This window comes from Xenopus tropicalis, chromosome 2, assembly GCF_000004195.4.
Source record: "Xenopus tropicalis strain Nigerian chromosome 2, UCB_Xtro_10.0, whole genome shotgun sequence".
Taxonomy (NCBI): domain Eukaryota; kingdom Metazoa; phylum Chordata; class Amphibia; order Anura; family Pipidae; genus Xenopus; species Xenopus tropicalis.
Window position 1 is genome coordinate 132,928,933 of NC_030678.2, and position 19,112 is coordinate 132,948,044.

Here is a 19,112-nt window from a genome sequence, read left to right on the forward strand (position 1 = left end):
TATTAAGTTAGCTGTGGAACTCAATGTACCTTTCTGCGTTGCTCTTCCTTCATTTGCTGCAATTGTCTTTGCTCTTGCATTTTTTGTTCTTGTCTGTAAGCATTGCTCACTGCCTGTAAGACACAATTCCATTATATCTGACAGGTTGAGAAGGGACAGTCAGTTGGCAAATCAGGTTTAGGAATTTCAAATTTAGGGGAAAAAAAGCAGCCCTTTCAGCAAAATATGATCACCATGACCTATAGGTAACTGTTAGGGGGTTATTTATTGCTGCCCTGTCTCAATCTTAAAAGAGCAGTAACACCAAAAAATGAAACTGTATCAAAGTAATTGATATATTATGTGCTATTGCCCGCCACTGGTAAAAGTGGTGTGTTTGCTTCAGAAACACTACTATAGTTTATATAAATAATGCTGCTCTGTAGCCATGGGGGCAAACATTTATATTGAAAAATGGAGAAAAGGCACAGGTTACATAGCAGATAACAAATAAGCAGTGTAGATTCCCATTGTAAGTCTACAGAACTTCTGTTATCTGCTGTGTAACTTGTGCCTTTTCTCTTTTTTCCCCAGCTTGAATTGCTGCCCCTATGGCTACAAAGCAGGGTTTTTATATAATCTATAGTAGTGTTTCTGAAGCAAACACACAACTTTTACCAGTGCGTAGCAATAGTACATTACTGTATATGTAGTAACCATTGTGGGAACTGAAGTCTTGGCTTGAAGAGAGTATTCTCAGGCAAACTGAGAAAACCATAGAAAAGGACAGACATAAACTGCTTTCCCTTGCACTATAATTTACAAAGTAATTTAAAACCATTGACAATTTTAATAAATATATAGTTTTCCAGGGGAAAAGGTAAAATTGGGAAAATTTTACATTATAAACTGGTGGGACCACAAAAAAACTGTGGGAAAATGTGGGAAAAGGGTTTTACTATATAATGGGACCCTTTACATGGAGCAGTTTACAGTTATAAGTGACTGGCATTTATATACTGTCAATAAACAAAATGTATATAGAAAACAATATTACCCAAGCTGTAGGCAAATCTCCATAACTTTGGTTTGTATAAGTCTCATAGTCTTCATAGCTTACTGCAGGCCATGACATCTGGTTTAGAAATGCATTATTGGTTCTGTGTGAACAGATTCAATGACATGAATTTACCCCTTGGAGTCACATAAAATACAAGCACAAATTTCCAAAAATACAAAATATCCATAATCAGAAATAACTGTATTCCCTGTAGTGTATGACTGGATTGTTACAGAATAAAACAGCTATAAACTGGATTCAGTATGTGAGTCCAACACACAAAAAGCTGACATCTGGAAGTATATATAATATGAGAATTACCTTAGTGCTTTCACGAACTGAGACTAGATATGTTGCAAACCTAATGGGAGCCTATTATTGCCATGCACAATGGCAGCTTTATGGTGTCAGAGATGTTTTCAGAATAGCTGCCAATCCCAATGGACACCTGAACACGGATATCAAGTAAATGGAGTCTTACAGCAAGTCAGCAGAATCAATGATTATTCCATGAACTCAAGGTAAGAAATCATTATCAATTTGTGCAAGCCAGCGTGTGCAGTTCTGCTGTGCCCATTCCAGGCCGCTACTGAGAATGTGGATGAACATGAAGCACTAGTTTATTATATAACCAATGTGATAACTTGAAGTAAAAGGTTTCTTAGTATTAATCTATGTCTATGTAAATAACAGCAGGAGAGGCATTTATCTCATTCCCATGTCTGTTGTATCCATGAAAATCTGATAGAAGACATCACTACACACACAGTACTGAGTGCCCTGGACATGCAATTAAAGGGGGATGATATCTGGCCCTAGAGATGCTGTAAATAGGCCACTATGTGCTTTAAGATGTAGAAAGCTTCCATTTTGACTCCTGCTGCACCTCTGTCAATACTGCACATTGTCCTTTATATCATGAACTAAAGCAGGGGTGGGCAAACTATGGCCCGCGGGCCACATCCGGCCTCTTGGCCTTTTTAATCGGCCCGCCGACGACGCCAAGTCTCATCACGCGAGACTTGGTGTCATTGGCGGGCCGGAATTAAACAGACTAAGGGGGCGTAACACTGGCCTGGCCCGGGGGTAAGTAAATGTGGCCCGTGAGCCAAAAAGTTTGCCCACCCCTGAACTAAAGGATACCTTAAATATGGAGGTTCAACTTGTTGAAGTACAGTACTTTATATAATGGAATATTCCTAATATATTTAAATATCTGGCTTTGCTACAGATCTGGAACATGCCATAAGAGTCATACTTTATTATAATAATACTACATATCATGCTGTTCTGTGTTCTAGGCACCCCTCAGGCTTTGCACTTGTACATGATTGTTCACAACTAGGGAGGCCTATGTGCTGGGCAACTGACTGTAAGGACACAGAGATAATAGTAACAAGTTGTAAAGGTCATAAGGGTAATTTAAGAATGCAACTGCAGTGTGCAAATTGCAATTCCTGACAAAAATAGCTACTGCCAGGTGTGGGGTGGAGGCAGCTTGAAAATTCCCCAGCAAGTTGTGCATCATTCATAAGAACAGGTACGATGGCCGCATTGATAACCATGAGGAAGTGCAGAAGTGTGTGGACACAAGTACCTTAAAACACTGTGTTAATATGTGCTCACCACTGTTTATTTTTGATCACCCACACTTGCAGGTACGCTCATAAATATCCGCTCATATCTTCAGTAGAGGGAACATTTGAATACTGATGGACAAGTTTCAACTTGAGATGCAATTCAATTCATAAAAAAAAAAAATATCTCACAGTTTATCACATAAAAATCATATTAATGTCTATAGGAAAAAACTGTTTTCATGTGATAAACCATAATAAAACTTTAAGTTTTAATTAAGTTTTGCCCTTTATACCCTATATATACAGTATATAGTACAGTGCACATAGAATGTACAGTGAATCAGCAGATAAGAAGATGGGGACCTACTGGGGCATCTTTGGAGGCACAGATCTTCCCTGCTACAGGGCTGTGGTTACCTTGGGCTAGTACAGAACACTAAAGCATAATGTGCAACGTTTCTAGCCTACTTCTTTGTTAATCTTTAGGCCCTGAAATGCAGTGCCACGCACAAAAAAAATAATTTTTTTCTGGCAAAGCTTTACTGGAATTTCAGAAAAATATAAGCCTTCTCTAAACCCTGTAAGAATATATAGATAGGTGGGGTGCACACATCTTCCCTAACTTTATTAGTAATTGTAGTACTACAAACTGAATCTGACACAAGGGAAATATATCAGAGTGACTATGTACTTCAGGATTTGAGGAGAAGCTCTGTTCATATTAATCATCTCTATCAGTTACCGGCTTAGGCTGATGTTACATTTTGCTGAAACATAAATATCCCTTAAAACAGGTTTCAGTTGAACAATAAAGCAATTGTTTCCTTATGGATCCAAATGGAAATTTATAAAACGAAACTATATATTAAAGAATTATATAAAGCTACAGAAAAAAAGAGAAAACTGAGCTCAAAAGAAAGGAAAGACTTGTACTGGCAAAAAGTATGAGTTTGGAAACTAAAGCCTTACACTAAATACCATATTTATGAGTAGTATATTTGTATAGACTGTATTGATATGTAGAAACCTCTCCCTGGAAAATTTGTAGCAGCGGACACATTAGCCAGTCTTGTGAAAATTGTGGATGCCTTTTCTAGCAAGTATCATGCTTTAAGGACAGTTATCCCCCAATATTAATAACTATAGTTAAGTCTTGATTTAGGCTTTGGTCTAGTTGTTTTGGAGTCAGAACATTTTGCCTTTTGTGGCAAATTTCTTTTCCTCTGAATATGATTAACATGATTCTACTTAAATAACTATGTAACCATATGTCAACTGTTTAAAGGAGTTGTTCACCTTTTAATTGATTTTTTGTATTATGTAGATGGTGATAATCTTAGAGAATTATTTAACTTTTTCACCAAGGTTTTTATTAAGCAGTTTCACCACATATATTATTGATTGGCTTAAAATGTACTCTAGCATCCAGGAAGTGATTTGAATGAGAGATTGGAAGATGAATAGTAGAGACCCTGAATAAAATATAGTATAAAAAAGTAACAAAATTGTTGCCTCACAGAGCAATAGGCTTTTGGCTGCCGGGGTCAGTGACCCTTATCTAAAAGCTGGAAGGAAGAAAAATCAAAGGAAGGAAAATAATGAAAAAACTACAGAAGATAAAAAATAAAGACCAATTAAAATGTAGGATGTTCTTTAATATTCTAAAAGACAACTCAAAGGTGAACTATTCCTTCCAGTACATGATTTATTGCAATTATATATTATCACTGGGAGCAACAGAATCAATTACACTTAGGGGCTGATTAACTTACCCACGAACGGGTCGAATGGAGTCCGATTGCGTTTTTTTCGTAATGATCGGTATTTTGCGATTTTTTCGGATTCTTTACGAATTTTTCGTTACCAATACGATTTTTGCGTAAAAACGCGAGTTTTCGTATCCATTACGAAAGTTGCGTAAAAAGTTGCGCATTTTTCGTAGCGTTAAAACTTACGCGAAAAATGCGCAACTTTTCACGTAAGTTTTAACGCTACGAAAAATGCGCAACTTTTTACGCAACTTTCGTAATGGATACGAAAAACTCGCGTTTTTACGCAAAAATCGTATTGGTAACGAGAAATTCGTAAAGAATCCGAAAAAATCGCAAAACATACGAAAAAGTCGCAAAATGTTCGTTTTCAAGTCGGAACTTTTCCAATTCGGGTCGGATTCGTGGGTTAGTAAATCAGCCCCTTAATGTGCTAGTATAATGTGTATGGCACATAGTATTATGAAAGCTAAACCCTTCAATCAATAGGGTATATTTGAATGTAACGGATTAAATATTCTACCAAACATATTCAAACCAATATAATTTACTATGTATATACTTTACAAATATTAAGTTAATGTTTTTTACTTGTGCCTGTCTTCTTGCCACTTTATTTGTCTCTTTAAGTCTTCTTGACGAGCTGTTTCTTCTAGCTTTTCAGCCTAAAAGTATAATTGTGAGAGAAATGTTTATGGTGAAAATTAGTGGCATAAAACATCAAGTCAATACAATACTTATTATTATTATTTTTAAAATATGGGTTGCCACTTATCTGAGTGTCTTATAGGGGTGGTTGACCTTTAAGATAACGTTTAGTGTGTATTTATTTGTTATAGTTTTTAATCATTTGCCTTTTTTGTCTACATCTTTCCAGCTTTCACATTGGGGTCACTGACCCCACTAGACAAAAAACTATTGCTCTGTGAGGCAACAAATTTATTTATATTAATACTTGTTATTCCTTATCTTTCTATTTAGTTCCTCTTCTATTCAAACCACTGCCTGGTTGTTAAGGTAATTAAGGAAGAAAGAAAGAAGATCAAAACACTGCACCACCCACAGTTGTATTGATTCGTAGACTCTGACCAAGTTAAAACTTAATCTTTAATTAACCATTAAAATATATCAAATAGTTAAAAGTAAAGGGTATGGCTCGGTGACACACTGAGGTGTCCACAATAGCACTTGTTAAGGTAAGCAAGACCCTAGCAACCAGTTAGCTGCTGAAATTCCAAACTGGAGAGCTGTTCAACAAAAAGCTAAATAAATGAAAAACTACAAAAAATAAAAAATTAAAACCAATTGCAAATTGTCTCAGAAAAGCAATGTCTACATCATACTTTAAGTTAATTTCAAGGTGAACAACCCCTTAAAGGACTCTCACACACCGGTGTAAGACACACGTCCTTAGAAATGCATGCTGCCCCAAACAAACACATACATTTATATGCTTTTAAATGCACCTAAGCACATTTTTGTCAGTTTTTTTAAATGCAACCTTCTGCACATGAAGCACAAGAAAATGTAGCATGTTGCACCTAAAAAGCCGCAATGAAACGAATGCCATACATGCAGCTCTGAATGCTCATGAGTACAACCAGACAGAATATAATGGAATCCGTTCCTTGATGCGTCTAAGTATGCTTAAACCTGTCTCAAACACATGTGTGAGCATGTGTTTAAAAGCCCTTAAAATTGAATTTTTAGCGGCATACAACTGAATAGCTCTAGATTAACAAAATTTCCTGAATATTACCTATGAATAATTATTTTTTATGTATAAGTCCCACCTTTTGCCTTTGAATGCCCTTCATTGCTTGTATCCTAGCTTCTTCTTCTGCCCTTTGTTTATTCTTGTATTCTTCTCTCTGGATCTGAAAATTACAAAAGTATTTCACTCATGCCTTTTCCTAGATTCCTTTTTATGTTGCAGCAAAACCAACAGAGCTTTGTTCGACATTTTTCTTAAACGTAGTATTGCATTTTTAATGAGGTTTAACTTAGAGGAAAGCTACATGAGATTACACTTCAACCAGGGTCAGACTGGAGGGTGAAGGGCCCACGCCCATAGCCCACCCATATGGCTGCGCCCATTGCCTCCCCCCTCCAACCCCCCTCGCAGGGCCCCCCACCCGACGTCCTTCCCCGATCGAGTAAATTTAAGCATCGGGGGAAGGAGCGGTCGGGCAGGGGGAGCGCCGCAAGGGTCGGGTCTGGGCCGCCGGGGCCCACCGGGATTTTTCCCGGTGTCCCGGCGGCCCAGTCTGACCCTGACTTCAACCTTTGTACAAAGTTCCCACATTCACTTACCTGAGCTTTATATGGATTTCCATGGCACTCCCGCGTCTGATTCTGATAATGGGTTTCAGTCTGAGACAAGAGGTTGAGAAATGCATTGTTTCTTCTGTTTAAAAAAGAGAGGGTCTTACATCTAACAACCTCAATATAATGCATGAAGGAATAGTCATAAAAGCACAATTAATGAGTTTTCAGGTATAAATAAAATTAAACAGCAAGCACGATCCTTTTAGGCTACAACTAGACAGGACAGAAAAACAAACATTTTATGAAGTCTCTGAAAATACCATCCAGTATTCTGCTATCCCTGAAACCAGATGCATTAATTCCCCCCTCCCAACCACTGCTGGTAAGGCAATTATCATGTAGTACCTACAACATAAAACCAAAGCTGGAAACAGTAGCATTTACCCAGCTAGATCAGATAAGCAACCATGTCTAACATGTTGCCGTCACCTTACTGTCGGTGTGTTTCACTATGAATCCTGCAGGGTACAGCTTAAACAGTATGGTTATCATTTGCTCTAACAACAGTCCCATTGTAGCAATACTGTACATCTATTAAGAGAAATGTTATTATACTCAGAAGAAACGGCTCTCGAAGCACCACGGACAGCCAGAGAGTAGAATAAAAATTCAATACTTTATTTACATCCTTTTAAAACCCAGAATGCCTGACGCGTTTCCTGTGTTTATGCACTTAATCGTAGGCATTTTCTTCTGAGATTTGAATTTACTCCTTTGGGCTACGGGTTCGGGCTCCAAGCACCCGAACCAAACTCCAGTGTCGGTAAGTTGCTATTCATTTAAGTGACCTTCATTGTTGGTGTGCCGGCTCATAGAAACTTTTAGCAGAGGACCTGGGGTATACATACACCCAGGTCAGCGTTTACTTTAAGTAAATTTGGGGCCTTTGGTTATGGGCTTGTCAATGATTTTCTGATATAATCATGTCAGCACATTATATGTAAAAAACTTGTTTACTCTGAATTGGTATGTGTTTTGAGGTTTAATTGTTATTATACTGCCTAATGTAATATTGAAAAAAACTTTGACAAAACTCAGAGAGAAATTTCTAGTGCTTTTCCACAAAAATCATCATACAAATCACTAGGAAATAGTTTTCTTAATTACAGTAGTTAGCAGATTATTTCTTTGATTGATTACAGTGTATGAAGGATAATGTATCCCCTTAGTGTGCATTATACAAATAATTTATAAGGCTATTAGAAGTCTCATAGTGCTTTTATAAAGGTCACAGGACTCTGAGGTAATTTCACGTTTTTTTGTAAATGTTAGTGGGGATATAATATCCTATATAATCTACAGTGCTAACATGGGCATACTGTCACAGAAGGGCATGCAACATAGATCGTTGTAAATACATAAAGAAATGCCCACACTGTAGATTACAAAGGTACTAGGAGCCCCTAGAAAATTTCATGTATCAAAGCTGCAGGCTGAGTGTGTTAATATAAATCATATAGACTACAAAGTGAATTCTTATATCATTAACTTTTTGTCCTGACAAAGCAGCATAAACAGGTTTAATTGTGCAGTTGAAATCTGTCCACCTGGTGTCTCGAGCCTTTAAAAAGTTCATGGGACTCCTTGGTTATCATTAATATCAGGGGAGCTTTCAGAATCTGTAAACATCCAGTGTATAATACACAATGGGCCAGATTCAATTTAGTGAGGAAATAATTTATCACATGAAAACTTAAGGTGGCCATACATGCACCTAATTATCGTACAAAATGAGGTTTTGTATGATATTCGGTGCGTGTATAGTGGGAGATGAGGCGACCAATATCGGTAAAAGCCTTGGATATTGGTTGTCTTGCCATTCGGACAGGATGGAAAATTTTGATGCGCCCAAATATTGGCATCAAGGATAACAGCATAACTTGCAAAAATACTGAACACTCTACAGAATATTTGGCAATAAACTTAAACTGAATTATCGCTGTTTATCTTACCTGTACCTGTCTTCACCATATTCAATTTGTCTCTGAGCCTCTTGTTGTAGATTTTTTTCTTCAAGCCTCTCAGCCTAAAATCATCCCACAATAAAATAGTTTTTTTTATATTAGCATTTTTATATACATGTATATATCTATATATATATATTAATGGTAATATATGATAACTAGTAATTTTTTAATGTCAAGGCAACCACAGCCCTTTAGCAGGGAAGATCTGTGCCTCTGAGTGTGCTCCAAGTAGCTCCCCAACTTCTTTTCTGCAGAGTCACTGCACATTCTCTGTGCTGCTGTCAGTTACTGAGCTTAGGGACTGACAATATACTATATATACAGGTTATAAATGCTTAGTAATTAATACAGATTATTAGTGCATGGTGGTTCTGAAACCAGTGTGATTAGCAATTAATAATCAGCTCTGAACAGTAGTAGAGTGACTGTTTTCCTTTGAGTAAAAATGAAAACAAAAGTTTATTTAGCCTTTATATTTGTATGCACCTCCACAGTAGGTGCATATTTAAATCAGAAAAAAAGGATGCAAGAAAAATGGCCTTAAAGCAGAGATTAACTTTTACCCCCATAGCTTTCAGTAAATAATCATCTCTGTAGCATAAGCTTCTATGACAGACAAACCTTGTTTTCTGCTTGATGATTAGCAAAAACCCTTTGATTATGTTTGCAACAGCTGCCCAGAGCACATTAAACTTTTGACTGCCACAGACACTTCTACCAAGTGGGGAGCTCCTGTGAGAACTCTGAAGCCCTGGATCACTACTACAAGTATGGGATCCCTTATCCGGAAACCCTTTATCCAGAAAGCTCCAAATTACGGAAAGGCCATCTCTCATAGACTCCATTTTAATCAAATAATCCTATTGGGTTTAATTAATATTTTATTGTTTTTTTAGTAGACTTAAGGTATGGAGATCCAAATTACAGAAAGAACCCTTATCTGGAATACCCTTGGTCCCGAGCATTCTTGATAACGGGTCCTATACCTGTACTATAGAGATGCTAAACCTTTAGGCTGGTGCAATACGTTCAGTACATAAAATATGGCATTTCTAGTCATGTTCATTTTAAGGGTTAGTTCTCTTTTAATATACTGATATACGGGTCAGTGCAAATAATCTCATGTTTCTGTTTATATGAATTATGTGGTCACACCCTAATTGCACCCATGCTTACTAATTTAAACTTGTTTAGTGGTGCTAATTATGAATGATACCTTTTGTCTTTGGATGTCCTTCATTTTCTGTATTTGAGCTTCCTCTTCTTCTCTCACTTTTTTCTTATACTCTTCTCTCTTGAGCTGCAAGGGAAACAGTTGCTTTCTTAGGAGACCAAAATCTTTTAATTTTGATAGTATGATTCAAACAAATCTGATTAACAGCAAAAAGAATATTTCATATAAATGATCAGTAAGGACATAATGAAATGTTTTATACCCTTAGTCAGGGCTGTCCAACTGAAGGCCCACTGGCTGGATGCGGCCCTCCAACAGATTTTTCTGGCCCCCAGTCTACTCACGGACTCAATATACTTTATTGTATGACATTATTATTTTAATATAATCAGGACCAGGAACATGATGTATGAGGAAATAATCGCCCCACAACAGGTAATAAGTTGGAGAGCACTGCCCTAAATAATAGATATGCAGTATTCACAATACAAAGAAACCTTCCTAGATGTAAAAAAAATAATGAACCCCATTTCATGATTCCAAGTGGGCTATTCACATGTGGAAAATGTGTAATACCAACATTGTGTGACTATTTAATACTAAATACTAGGTCTCATACCATGGTGTGCCCCCGGGCTGACTGCACCAGCCACTATTCATATTTGGGGCAGTTAGGAGAGTTAAGGTGGCCATACATGGGCCAATTGTAGTTGGCGATATCGGTTCCTTTGACCGATTCGGCAGCTTATCGGCCCGTGTAGGGGCAGAAACGACGACCACACCCGACCGATATCTGACCTGAAATTGGCCAGGCGGCCTGAAATTACTCATGGAGACACATTCTATTACACATTCTATTACACATTCTAACCTGTTTCCAATTGATATTTTTCAGATTAATTTTAAAAACAGATTCCTGTTCAAACCAATGCATGTGTGATTTTTAATCATTATACAATGTTAAAAAAACAAAATCAAACCATTTTTTGGTATTTGGACTGAGACTGCGTCACTTGTTGGTTCCATCTAGCTTCACCTTGTGTTATTCCACCACCTAGAATAAGGTGAAAAATGGAAATGGAAAAATTCACCCATTTATTTTTGTCATTATCAGTACTGGTAGAGGGTAAACCTAATTACAAATAGAGTGTATCTTCCCAGAACTTTTTACCAACTGGGACTAAACAATGGCAGTTACTCGCTTATAGAAATTGAAACTGTTTCTAAGAAAATTGCTAATACTTTTGTAGATGTGTTCAATGGCATTAGAATGAGTGCACATAAATTATTCTTATTTTAAAATATAAACAAAATAATTTTACTAGCAATTATACTTATTCTAAATGTAAACAGGATCATTTCAATATAGTTGTTGCTCCGAACTTAAATTTTATTTCTTTTTGGTAGAATGTTTTGTTTAAAGATCAAAAGTTAAAAATGTTACTTTTTTCTGCTATAGTGTTGGCTGGAATGAAATCTGTGTGCTCAGGATTTGCTGTGTATCATAACTTTACTTACCTAGCTTCTTTGGTGTTAGGTTAATTGGTCCATGTTTCTGACCCTGTTTAAAATGCTCCCAGTTTTCCAGCTCTTGCTTAGCAACTACAAAAAAAATAGAGTGCCATAAAACATATTAGCATTAAAGCCTCCTTGATTTATGCAAGATAACATCTGCAAAAACTAGAAAGGGAAGTTTGAGAACAAACTTCATGTTGGGTTGAAAAACATGAAGTCACTGAATGGACTCTGTCCACTTTCTCTAAACTTGGACTCACAGGTATATAGTAAAAACCACTGTGCAAAGTTTGGGGACCCTGGTTTTAATAGTGTCTGAATGGCAGCAACTTAAATTTCCCCACTGAAAGTCAACGAGTGACATCTGATTGGCGGTTGGTGGCTCCACCCACTTTTTCTAACCTGGAACTGCAGTTACCCAGTGACTAACTCTGCAAAGTTTAGGGACCCTAGGATTAATAGTTAAAGAACTGCAGCAGTTAAAATTTTAACCAATAAGTCAATAGGTGAATTGTGATTGGTGGTTGGTGGGTTTGCCCACTTTTTTTAACCTTGAGTCAAAGTCACCCAGTGACAAACAGTGGGCACCCTGGCTAAATAGTGAGAATGACAGCATTTTAAATTTAAACCAATAAAATTCAATGGATGAAATCTGATTGGCTGTTAGTGGCCCGACCCACTTTTTCAATTTTTGAACTGCAGTCCCCCAGTGACCAACTTTGCAAAGTTTGGGGACTCAGGCATAAAAATTGTGAGACTGACAGCATTTTACACTTCACCATTGAAAGTAAATAGGTGAAATGGTTTTTTTTTTCTTCTAACTTTGAACGGCAAATACCCAGTGACTAACTCTGCAAACTTTAACAACCCTGGAAACCCTGAAATAATAGCATCAGTTTAAATATAAACCAATGAAATCTAATGGGTGGAAATGGATTTGCTGTTGGTGGCTCCGCCCACTTGTTCTAACCCTGAATATGTAGTCAGCCAGTGACTGACTGTGCAGAGTTTGGGAGCCCTGACATTAATAGTGTGAGAAAGGCAGCATTTTAAATTTAAACAAAAAAAATTAAATAGGTGAAGTCTTATCGGCTGTTGGTGGCTCCCCTCACTTTTTAAAACCTAAAAATGCAGTCCTCAAGTCACCCTGGTGTTAATAATGTGAGAATGGCAGCAGATTGAATTTCCCCATTGAAAATCAATAGTTAACATCTGATTGGCTGTTGGTGGCTCCACCCACTTTTTCTATCTCTGAACTGCAGTTACCTGGTGACTAGCTCTGCAAAGTTTGGAGACCTTAGTATTAATATTTAAAGAATGGCAGCAGTTTAAATTTAAACATATGAAGTCTATAGGTGAAATCTCATTGGCTGTTGTTGGCTCCACCCACTTACAAAAATACAAAAAACCTTAAATGCGTAGTCACCCAGTGTCTGACTATACAAAGTTTGGGAACCCTGGCAGCAAACCAATAAAAATCAATAGGTGAAATCTGATTGGTTGTTGTTGGCTCCGCCCACTTTTCAAAACTAAAACTGCAGTCCCCTAGTGACTAACTGTGAAAAGTTTGGGGACCCTGGTGTTAATTCTGTGAGAATAGCAGCAGGTTGAATTTCCCCATTGAAAGTCAATAGGTAAACTCTGATTGGCTGTTGGTGGCTCCGCCCACTTTTTCTTACGTTGAATTGCAGTTACCTGGTGCCTAACCCTGCAAAGTTTGGGGACCCTGGTGTTATTACTGTGAGAATGGCAGTAGGTTGGATTTCCACCAAGTCAATAGGTAAAATCTGATTGGCTGTTCACAGCTCCGCCCACTTTTGGGCATCCAACAATCATCATATTTTCATTCAGACTGACCCCATGACTATGTGATTCAAGTTTGGGGAGTGTACCCTCAAAGCTGTAAGATTGGCAGCAGTTTCAATTTCCCCATCAAAGTCAATGGGTGAAATTTGATTAGCTGTTGTTGGCCCCTCCCACTTTGGGGTCATCCAACAAATGTCGCTGTTTAATTTGGGGTGACCCTCCCACTTTGCTGTTTAAAAAAAAACAAAAAACTTGAATGCGTAGTCACCCAGTGACTGACTGTGCAAAGTTTGGGAACTCTGGCACCAAACCAATAAAAATCAATAGGTGAAATTTGATTGGCTGTTGGTGGCTCCGCCCACTTTTCAAAACTAAAACTGCAGTCTCCTAGTGACCAAGTGTAAAAAGTTTTAGGATCCCGGTGTTATTACTGTGAGAATGGCAGCAGGTTGGATTTCCGCCAAATCAATCGGTAAAATCTGACTGGCTGTTCACAGCTCCGCCCACTTTTGGGCATCCAACAATCATCATATTTTCATTCAGGCTGACCCCATGACTGTGTGATTCAAGTTTGGGGAGTGTAGCCTCAAAGCTGTAAGATTGGCAGCAGTTTCAATTTCCCCATCAAAGTCAATGGGTGAAATTTGATTGGCTGTTGTTGGCCCCTCCCACTTTGGGGTCATCCAACAAATGTCGCTGTTTCATTTGGGGTGACCCCATTATTATGTTATTCAAGTTTGGGGGGTGTAGCTTCAAAGCTGTAAGTGCGGCAGCAGTTTGAAAATCTTCCCTGTCAAAGTCAATGGGAAAATTGGGGGGTTCGGAGAGGCGCCACAAAAAGACAGGGGGCGGGATTGCTTAGAAAAGCACAAGCAATCTGCTCTGCTATAGGGCAAAGAAGTGTGGAGAACTGTAGGAGGAGTAGCGTTTGGGGGGGCGCTAAGAATAAGAATAAGAAGCGGAAGAATAAGCTAAAGTCGAAGAACAGTATGTTGGGGTTTTCAACCCAACATAATTACAGCATAGTAAAGGAAGCGCAATGTGCAAAGTGCAAATTTTACATAAAAGTCACCATGGTTTTTTAACAACAATGCAGCATTTTTCCCAGAATTCCACCATAATTGTGAAGCACGCTAGGTGCATAGTTTTCCTGTGAATGCAATACAGTTGAAGCTACAGTATTTACGCAACCCACCAAGGAAGTATTTTTTAAGGTTACCCTGCTCCTGGCTTATAGTGAACACAGGTAAAGATTTCCCCTTACTGTGAGTAAATAGTAAATACATGTAAATAGGTCTTACTTGTCTGAGTTTTTTCTCTTTTGGATTGATTTGGTGATATCATACTGAAGCCTCCCATGCTACAAAATAAAAAAAAAAACAGGGTAAAAATGCATTTACATATATTATTTAGATCAAACACACATCACCTTTACCTTTTGTCATTTTTTCAAAATACAGATAATCAAACAATGCTGTAGACATAGATATAGGTGCTCTAGATTTATATAAATGAGGTGACACAGCCAGTTTCCTTTACTTTAGCACAGCAGGTAGATAAGTCATCTCCTCACTTTTCATCTGTTGGTTAAAGTGGTAGAAGGCTCACTGAACAAATAATAACAATGGTTGACGTCACATAGGGCTGTGTCAGTTTTGAGCTAAGAATACACATTTAAGGCGGCATACTCTGGCTGATACTAGTCATTATCTGACTGACTGCCTGCAGGACAAACAGGCAGATATCATACAAGTGGCAATATATTATAAGACTATAAAGTAGGGATGCACCGAACCCACATTTTTGGGTTTGGCCAAACCCCTGAACCCACCCAGCAGCATTCGGCCAAATCCCGAACCGAATCTGAATTACCATATGCTGATTAAGATTGGAAGGGGTTAAAAAAAAAATTTCACTGCCCATTTAACCCTTTCTGAATTCTAATTAGCATTTGGTTCAGCCGGGACCAAATCTGGGATTCAGTGCATCCCTACTATAAAGTGATTTTATTAACATGTATGACCAACTGGTAAAAACACCTATCCTGTGTGACTCTCCCCACTGCATAGTTTTATCCATAAACTAAATAATGGCACATTTTAAACAATATCTGTGTTGTGAAGCATCCATTTGGTAGTGGGTGAGTAGAGGCAAATATGTATGTATACAATATATACTGTGTGATCCTTAATTTGCTGTGCGTACATACAGTTAGCTATAAGATCTGAGCAAAGCACTGCTGGGCATTCAAAGGCAGCCATATACACACCGATCCCATACAGTACCTGATCAATGTGCCCAAAGGCTGAATACCATATAAGTAGCATACATAGTCCAACAGCCTTTGCAAGCTGGCTAATTAATGACCAACTGATATCCATGGAACCTATACATTAGTAAGGACAAAACAATTTTATCAGTATATATAAGGCCAGCTTTGAAAAACATGCCCTGTGTATAAGCAGGATTTACAAGCACGTTGCATTCCCTTCAGAATTCATTGCATTATATTGCAGGGCAGTGGAGTTGGTACATAAATCCTTCGACTCCAACTTCTCAGTTTTCAATACACTAATCTACTTTCCATATTGAATGAAAGAACACAACGTACATGGCATTCATCACTGCTAAACCCCAGCAGTTGTAAAGTTATATGAAGATGGTGTCTTCTTTTGGGAACAAACCCTGTTTGGGTCTCAATCTATAACTAAGCTAAGCTTATGTCAATGTGGCTTTTTATTTTATTTATTAAAGAAACTACATATATTCCTTAAACCTACATTTTTAACAAAAGGTAAAACAACTACGCACTGGGCTTTATTCTTACAGCAGAAGTACTTTATTATTTTTCATTACAATTTATTTATTAGGAGTCAGAATCAGTACATTTTCACCGACTCCAGTTACCCAAAAGTGTTACCAATTCTGATCCCACAGCTCTGATATATGGGCACAGGTTATTATACTTAGGGAGCTGGATCTGCATTTATGATCATTCCTATGAGTGAAGGCAGCCATGGCTGCTCTGATACTGCAAGGAATATGTGTTAGCAAACTGTTTATCAAAATGATGGATATTTTCGTTTTGTTTTACAAGGAATAAATCATTGCTCACAGCACTCTGCAGACAGGCGTCTCCTTGTTCTACCTCTATGGTACCTCAAATTTCTGTTTGGCACTGAGAATTGCAAAAGGCTGTCTCTGACAGGAATGGGTTGTGCTGCCAATGGGCACAGAGCCATGATAATTTGTCAAAAAGGCACACTCACCCAAGGCCATACATGTTGTCTTACTTGTAATTAATAGCATAGTAGGCTGTTAATTTGCTTTTGTGCCCTAACTCGGTTTTAAAAGCCACAACATGCACTGTTTTCTAAGTCAGGTAGGTAACATGGGATGGTAGCTGAGGAAGCAGCAGCAGAAGGGTTAAAATAATCACAGCTGGTATAGATGATTAATTTAGTAATAGTTGAGATTGGCTAGCTTGCCAAATGTAGATAGGAGGCAGGGTATAAGTGCAAGCCTGCTGGGCAAGAATCACTTCATGGGACTCTAACATACCCCCACACCAACTAAACTCACTCCAAAAAGTGTAAAAAAAAAACAAAAAACAAAAGGTATTGTTTAGAGGTGTTATGTGTTGAGTTGGGATTGGGGTATGACATATTGAGGTTTATAGCCAAGTTGGAGACGATGGATTGGAAGCCTGGCCCAGTGATACACTGTAATACTGCCTGTCACTTCATGGTGTGCCTCCCCCTGTCACTTCATGGTGTGCCTCCCCCTGTCACTTCATGGTGTGCCTCCCCCTGTCACTTCATGGTGTGCCTCCCCCTGTCACTTCATGGTGTGCCTCCCCCTGTCACTTCATGGTGTGCCTCCCCCTGTCACTTCATGGTGTGCCTCCCCCTGTCACTTCATGGTGTGCACTTCATGGTGTGCCTCCCCCTGTCACTTCATGGTGTGCCTCCCCCTGTCACTTCATGGTGTGCCTCCCCCTGTCACTTCATGGTGTGCCTCCCCCTGTCACTTCATGGTGTGCCTCCCCCTGTCACTTCATGGTGTGCCTCACTTCATGCTGTCACTTCATGGTGTGCCTCCCCCTGTCACTTCATGGTGTGCCTCCCCCTGTCACTTCATGGTGTGCCTCCCCCTGTCACTTCATGGTGTGCCTCCGCCTCCCGCCCGCTTGAAGCTCAGTTCCAAGGAAACGAAACTGAATGAGTTCTGAGAAAGTGAAAGTGACCTCCCCATAGTGATACGCTAGGTGCCTGCGTTCCCACTCGGGGGGATTCAAGCTCCCACTGTCTGGTTCTATTAGATCCTGCACAGTATGCGTTCATTTACTTTATTAAAGAAGCTCCTTTAACCTAAACGCTGCCTCCCCACACTCTAAGAGCTATAGTTCTAATGTATCTGTGTATGTAACTATCTATGCATTGTTAGCCTCTTCTGCACAGCTTCACTTACTACTGCGGATCCCTGGAGGTATCTTGGCACTGCTGCTGAACATCTTGCCCAAAGGAACTTTGTTCAGAGATTGGCCGATCCCCCATTCTTTCAGTGCCCCATCTCCCTTCATCTGGATGACTCCGCTGGGCTCCATATAGGTTTCCGTTGTGCAACCTGCGACCATTCTCCCCTCCGCGTCCAGGCTCAGCACCTTGTCCGTACATTGCGACCACACAGCTGCTACTCAGCCAAAGAGGAAAAGTTTCTGAGGGATTTGGAAATCCCCGCGGCCCCGCCCACTTGCCTGTCTTCCGCACACTGGGTGACTGTGGGTCTGCCCTACAGGGGTGTCCCGCCTGCACTGAACTCAGTCCCCTCACTCACCTCTATACCGCCTGAGGGAATACTGTATAGTACAACGTCTGCTTTTCCTTGCATTTATATATATATACAACTTACCCTGTGATTAAAGATGCAAGGGGCAGTAGAAACACCGGCCAATTTTACTTAACTGCAAATAAAGTGAGGGGGAAGTGTGCTATCCTGACTGACTACTATGAGCCAAGATCTTGCTGTAAGGCATCTGATGGCAGGGGCATATTTATAATAAGGCACTTATTTAACATGCCTATACTGTCTTTTTTTTATTTAATAAAATATGCCTCCAGCCTCCGCCGTGCAGCTGAGGGGGTCATGGCGCTCTGTGGAAGTGTGTGTGCGTGACGTCACTTGTGATATTGGTGCGCATTACGTCACATGTACAATGTAGATGCGTGTGACCACAAACAAGACAGAGGGGTTTTTGAAATACGTTGTATAAGATGTTTTCTCTTTGCTGTTGAACACCTTCAACAGCCCCCATTCGCTCCCCCCCCCCCCACACGCATGCAGGAACAAACATTTCTCTCACCCGCCTGTCGACGCAAGCGCGCATGCACGGGCATTTAAACTCCCATACGGAACAGTGGGGAGAAGTCCCCATTGCTCCATATGGGAGCAAAATGTCAAAATTTTGTTGCTGCGGGGCGGCATGCCGCCCCTAAATTTGTGCCGCCCTAGGCCCAGGCCTTTGTGGTTGCCAACAAAGGATGATAGTAATATAATGCACAATACTTCTGCAGATAGTTTGTCTCAATCTGCTTCTCACACACATCCAGCGTTTCTCACTGAAGCCTCCAGGACCCCTGTCCCATTTGGATGCACCAACAGAGTGCCATTAGCTGTTCCAGGGGCTCCCTGTCAGGGATATGTAGGCAGCACAGAGGAGGAAATGGGGAAGGTATGAATCAGGGCTGATAATGTGCGGACAGGAGCAAGCAAAGACTGTGCAGGACAGAACAGAGCAGGCAAAGTCTGTGCCGGACAGAACAGAGCAGGCAAATAGTGTGCAGGACAGAACAGAGCGGGGAAAGACTGTGCCGGACAGAACAGAGCAGGCAAAGAGTGTGCAGGACAGAACAGAGCGGGCAAAGACTGTGACAG

At 39.6% G+C, this 19,112-nt stretch overlaps 1 protein-coding gene across 3 annotated transcripts in view; it reads right to left on the minus strand.

The window, feature by feature from the left end:
• The window catches only part of epsti1 (epithelial stromal interaction 1 (breast)), a 28,529-nt gene extending 10,605 nt beyond the window's left edge, over positions 1 to 17,924 (minus strand). The window contains exons 1-11 of one of the 3 annotated variants that reach the window (XM_002938048.5): positions 17,649 to 17,924; positions 14,480 to 14,538; positions 11,376 to 11,459; positions 10,838 to 10,911; positions 9,900 to 9,983; positions 8,669 to 8,742; positions 6,702 to 6,795; positions 6,182 to 6,265; positions 4,980 to 5,053; positions 1,037 to 1,139; positions 30 to 113 (exon numbers count right to left, since the gene is read on the minus strand). In XM_002938048.5, coding sequence (XP_002938094.3) covers positions 30 to 113; positions 1,037 to 1,139; positions 4,980 to 5,053; positions 6,182 to 6,265; positions 6,702 to 6,795; positions 8,669 to 8,742; positions 9,900 to 9,983; positions 10,838 to 10,911; positions 11,376 to 11,459; positions 14,480 to 14,538; positions 17,649 to 17,854 — 1,020 coding nt within the window. In that variant the 5' untranslated portion in view covers positions 17,855 to 17,924. Of the gene's footprint in view, positions 1 to 29; positions 114 to 1,036; positions 1,140 to 4,979; positions 5,054 to 6,181; positions 6,266 to 6,701; positions 6,796 to 8,668; positions 8,743 to 9,899; positions 9,984 to 10,837; positions 10,912 to 11,375; positions 11,460 to 14,479; positions 14,539 to 14,717; positions 14,902 to 15,789; positions 15,817 to 17,648 lie in introns of those variants that run through there. The other 2 variants (XM_031897125.1, XM_012957749.3) reach the window with 2 other exon arrangements.
• Positions 17,925 to 19,112: the final 1,188 nt, after the last annotated feature.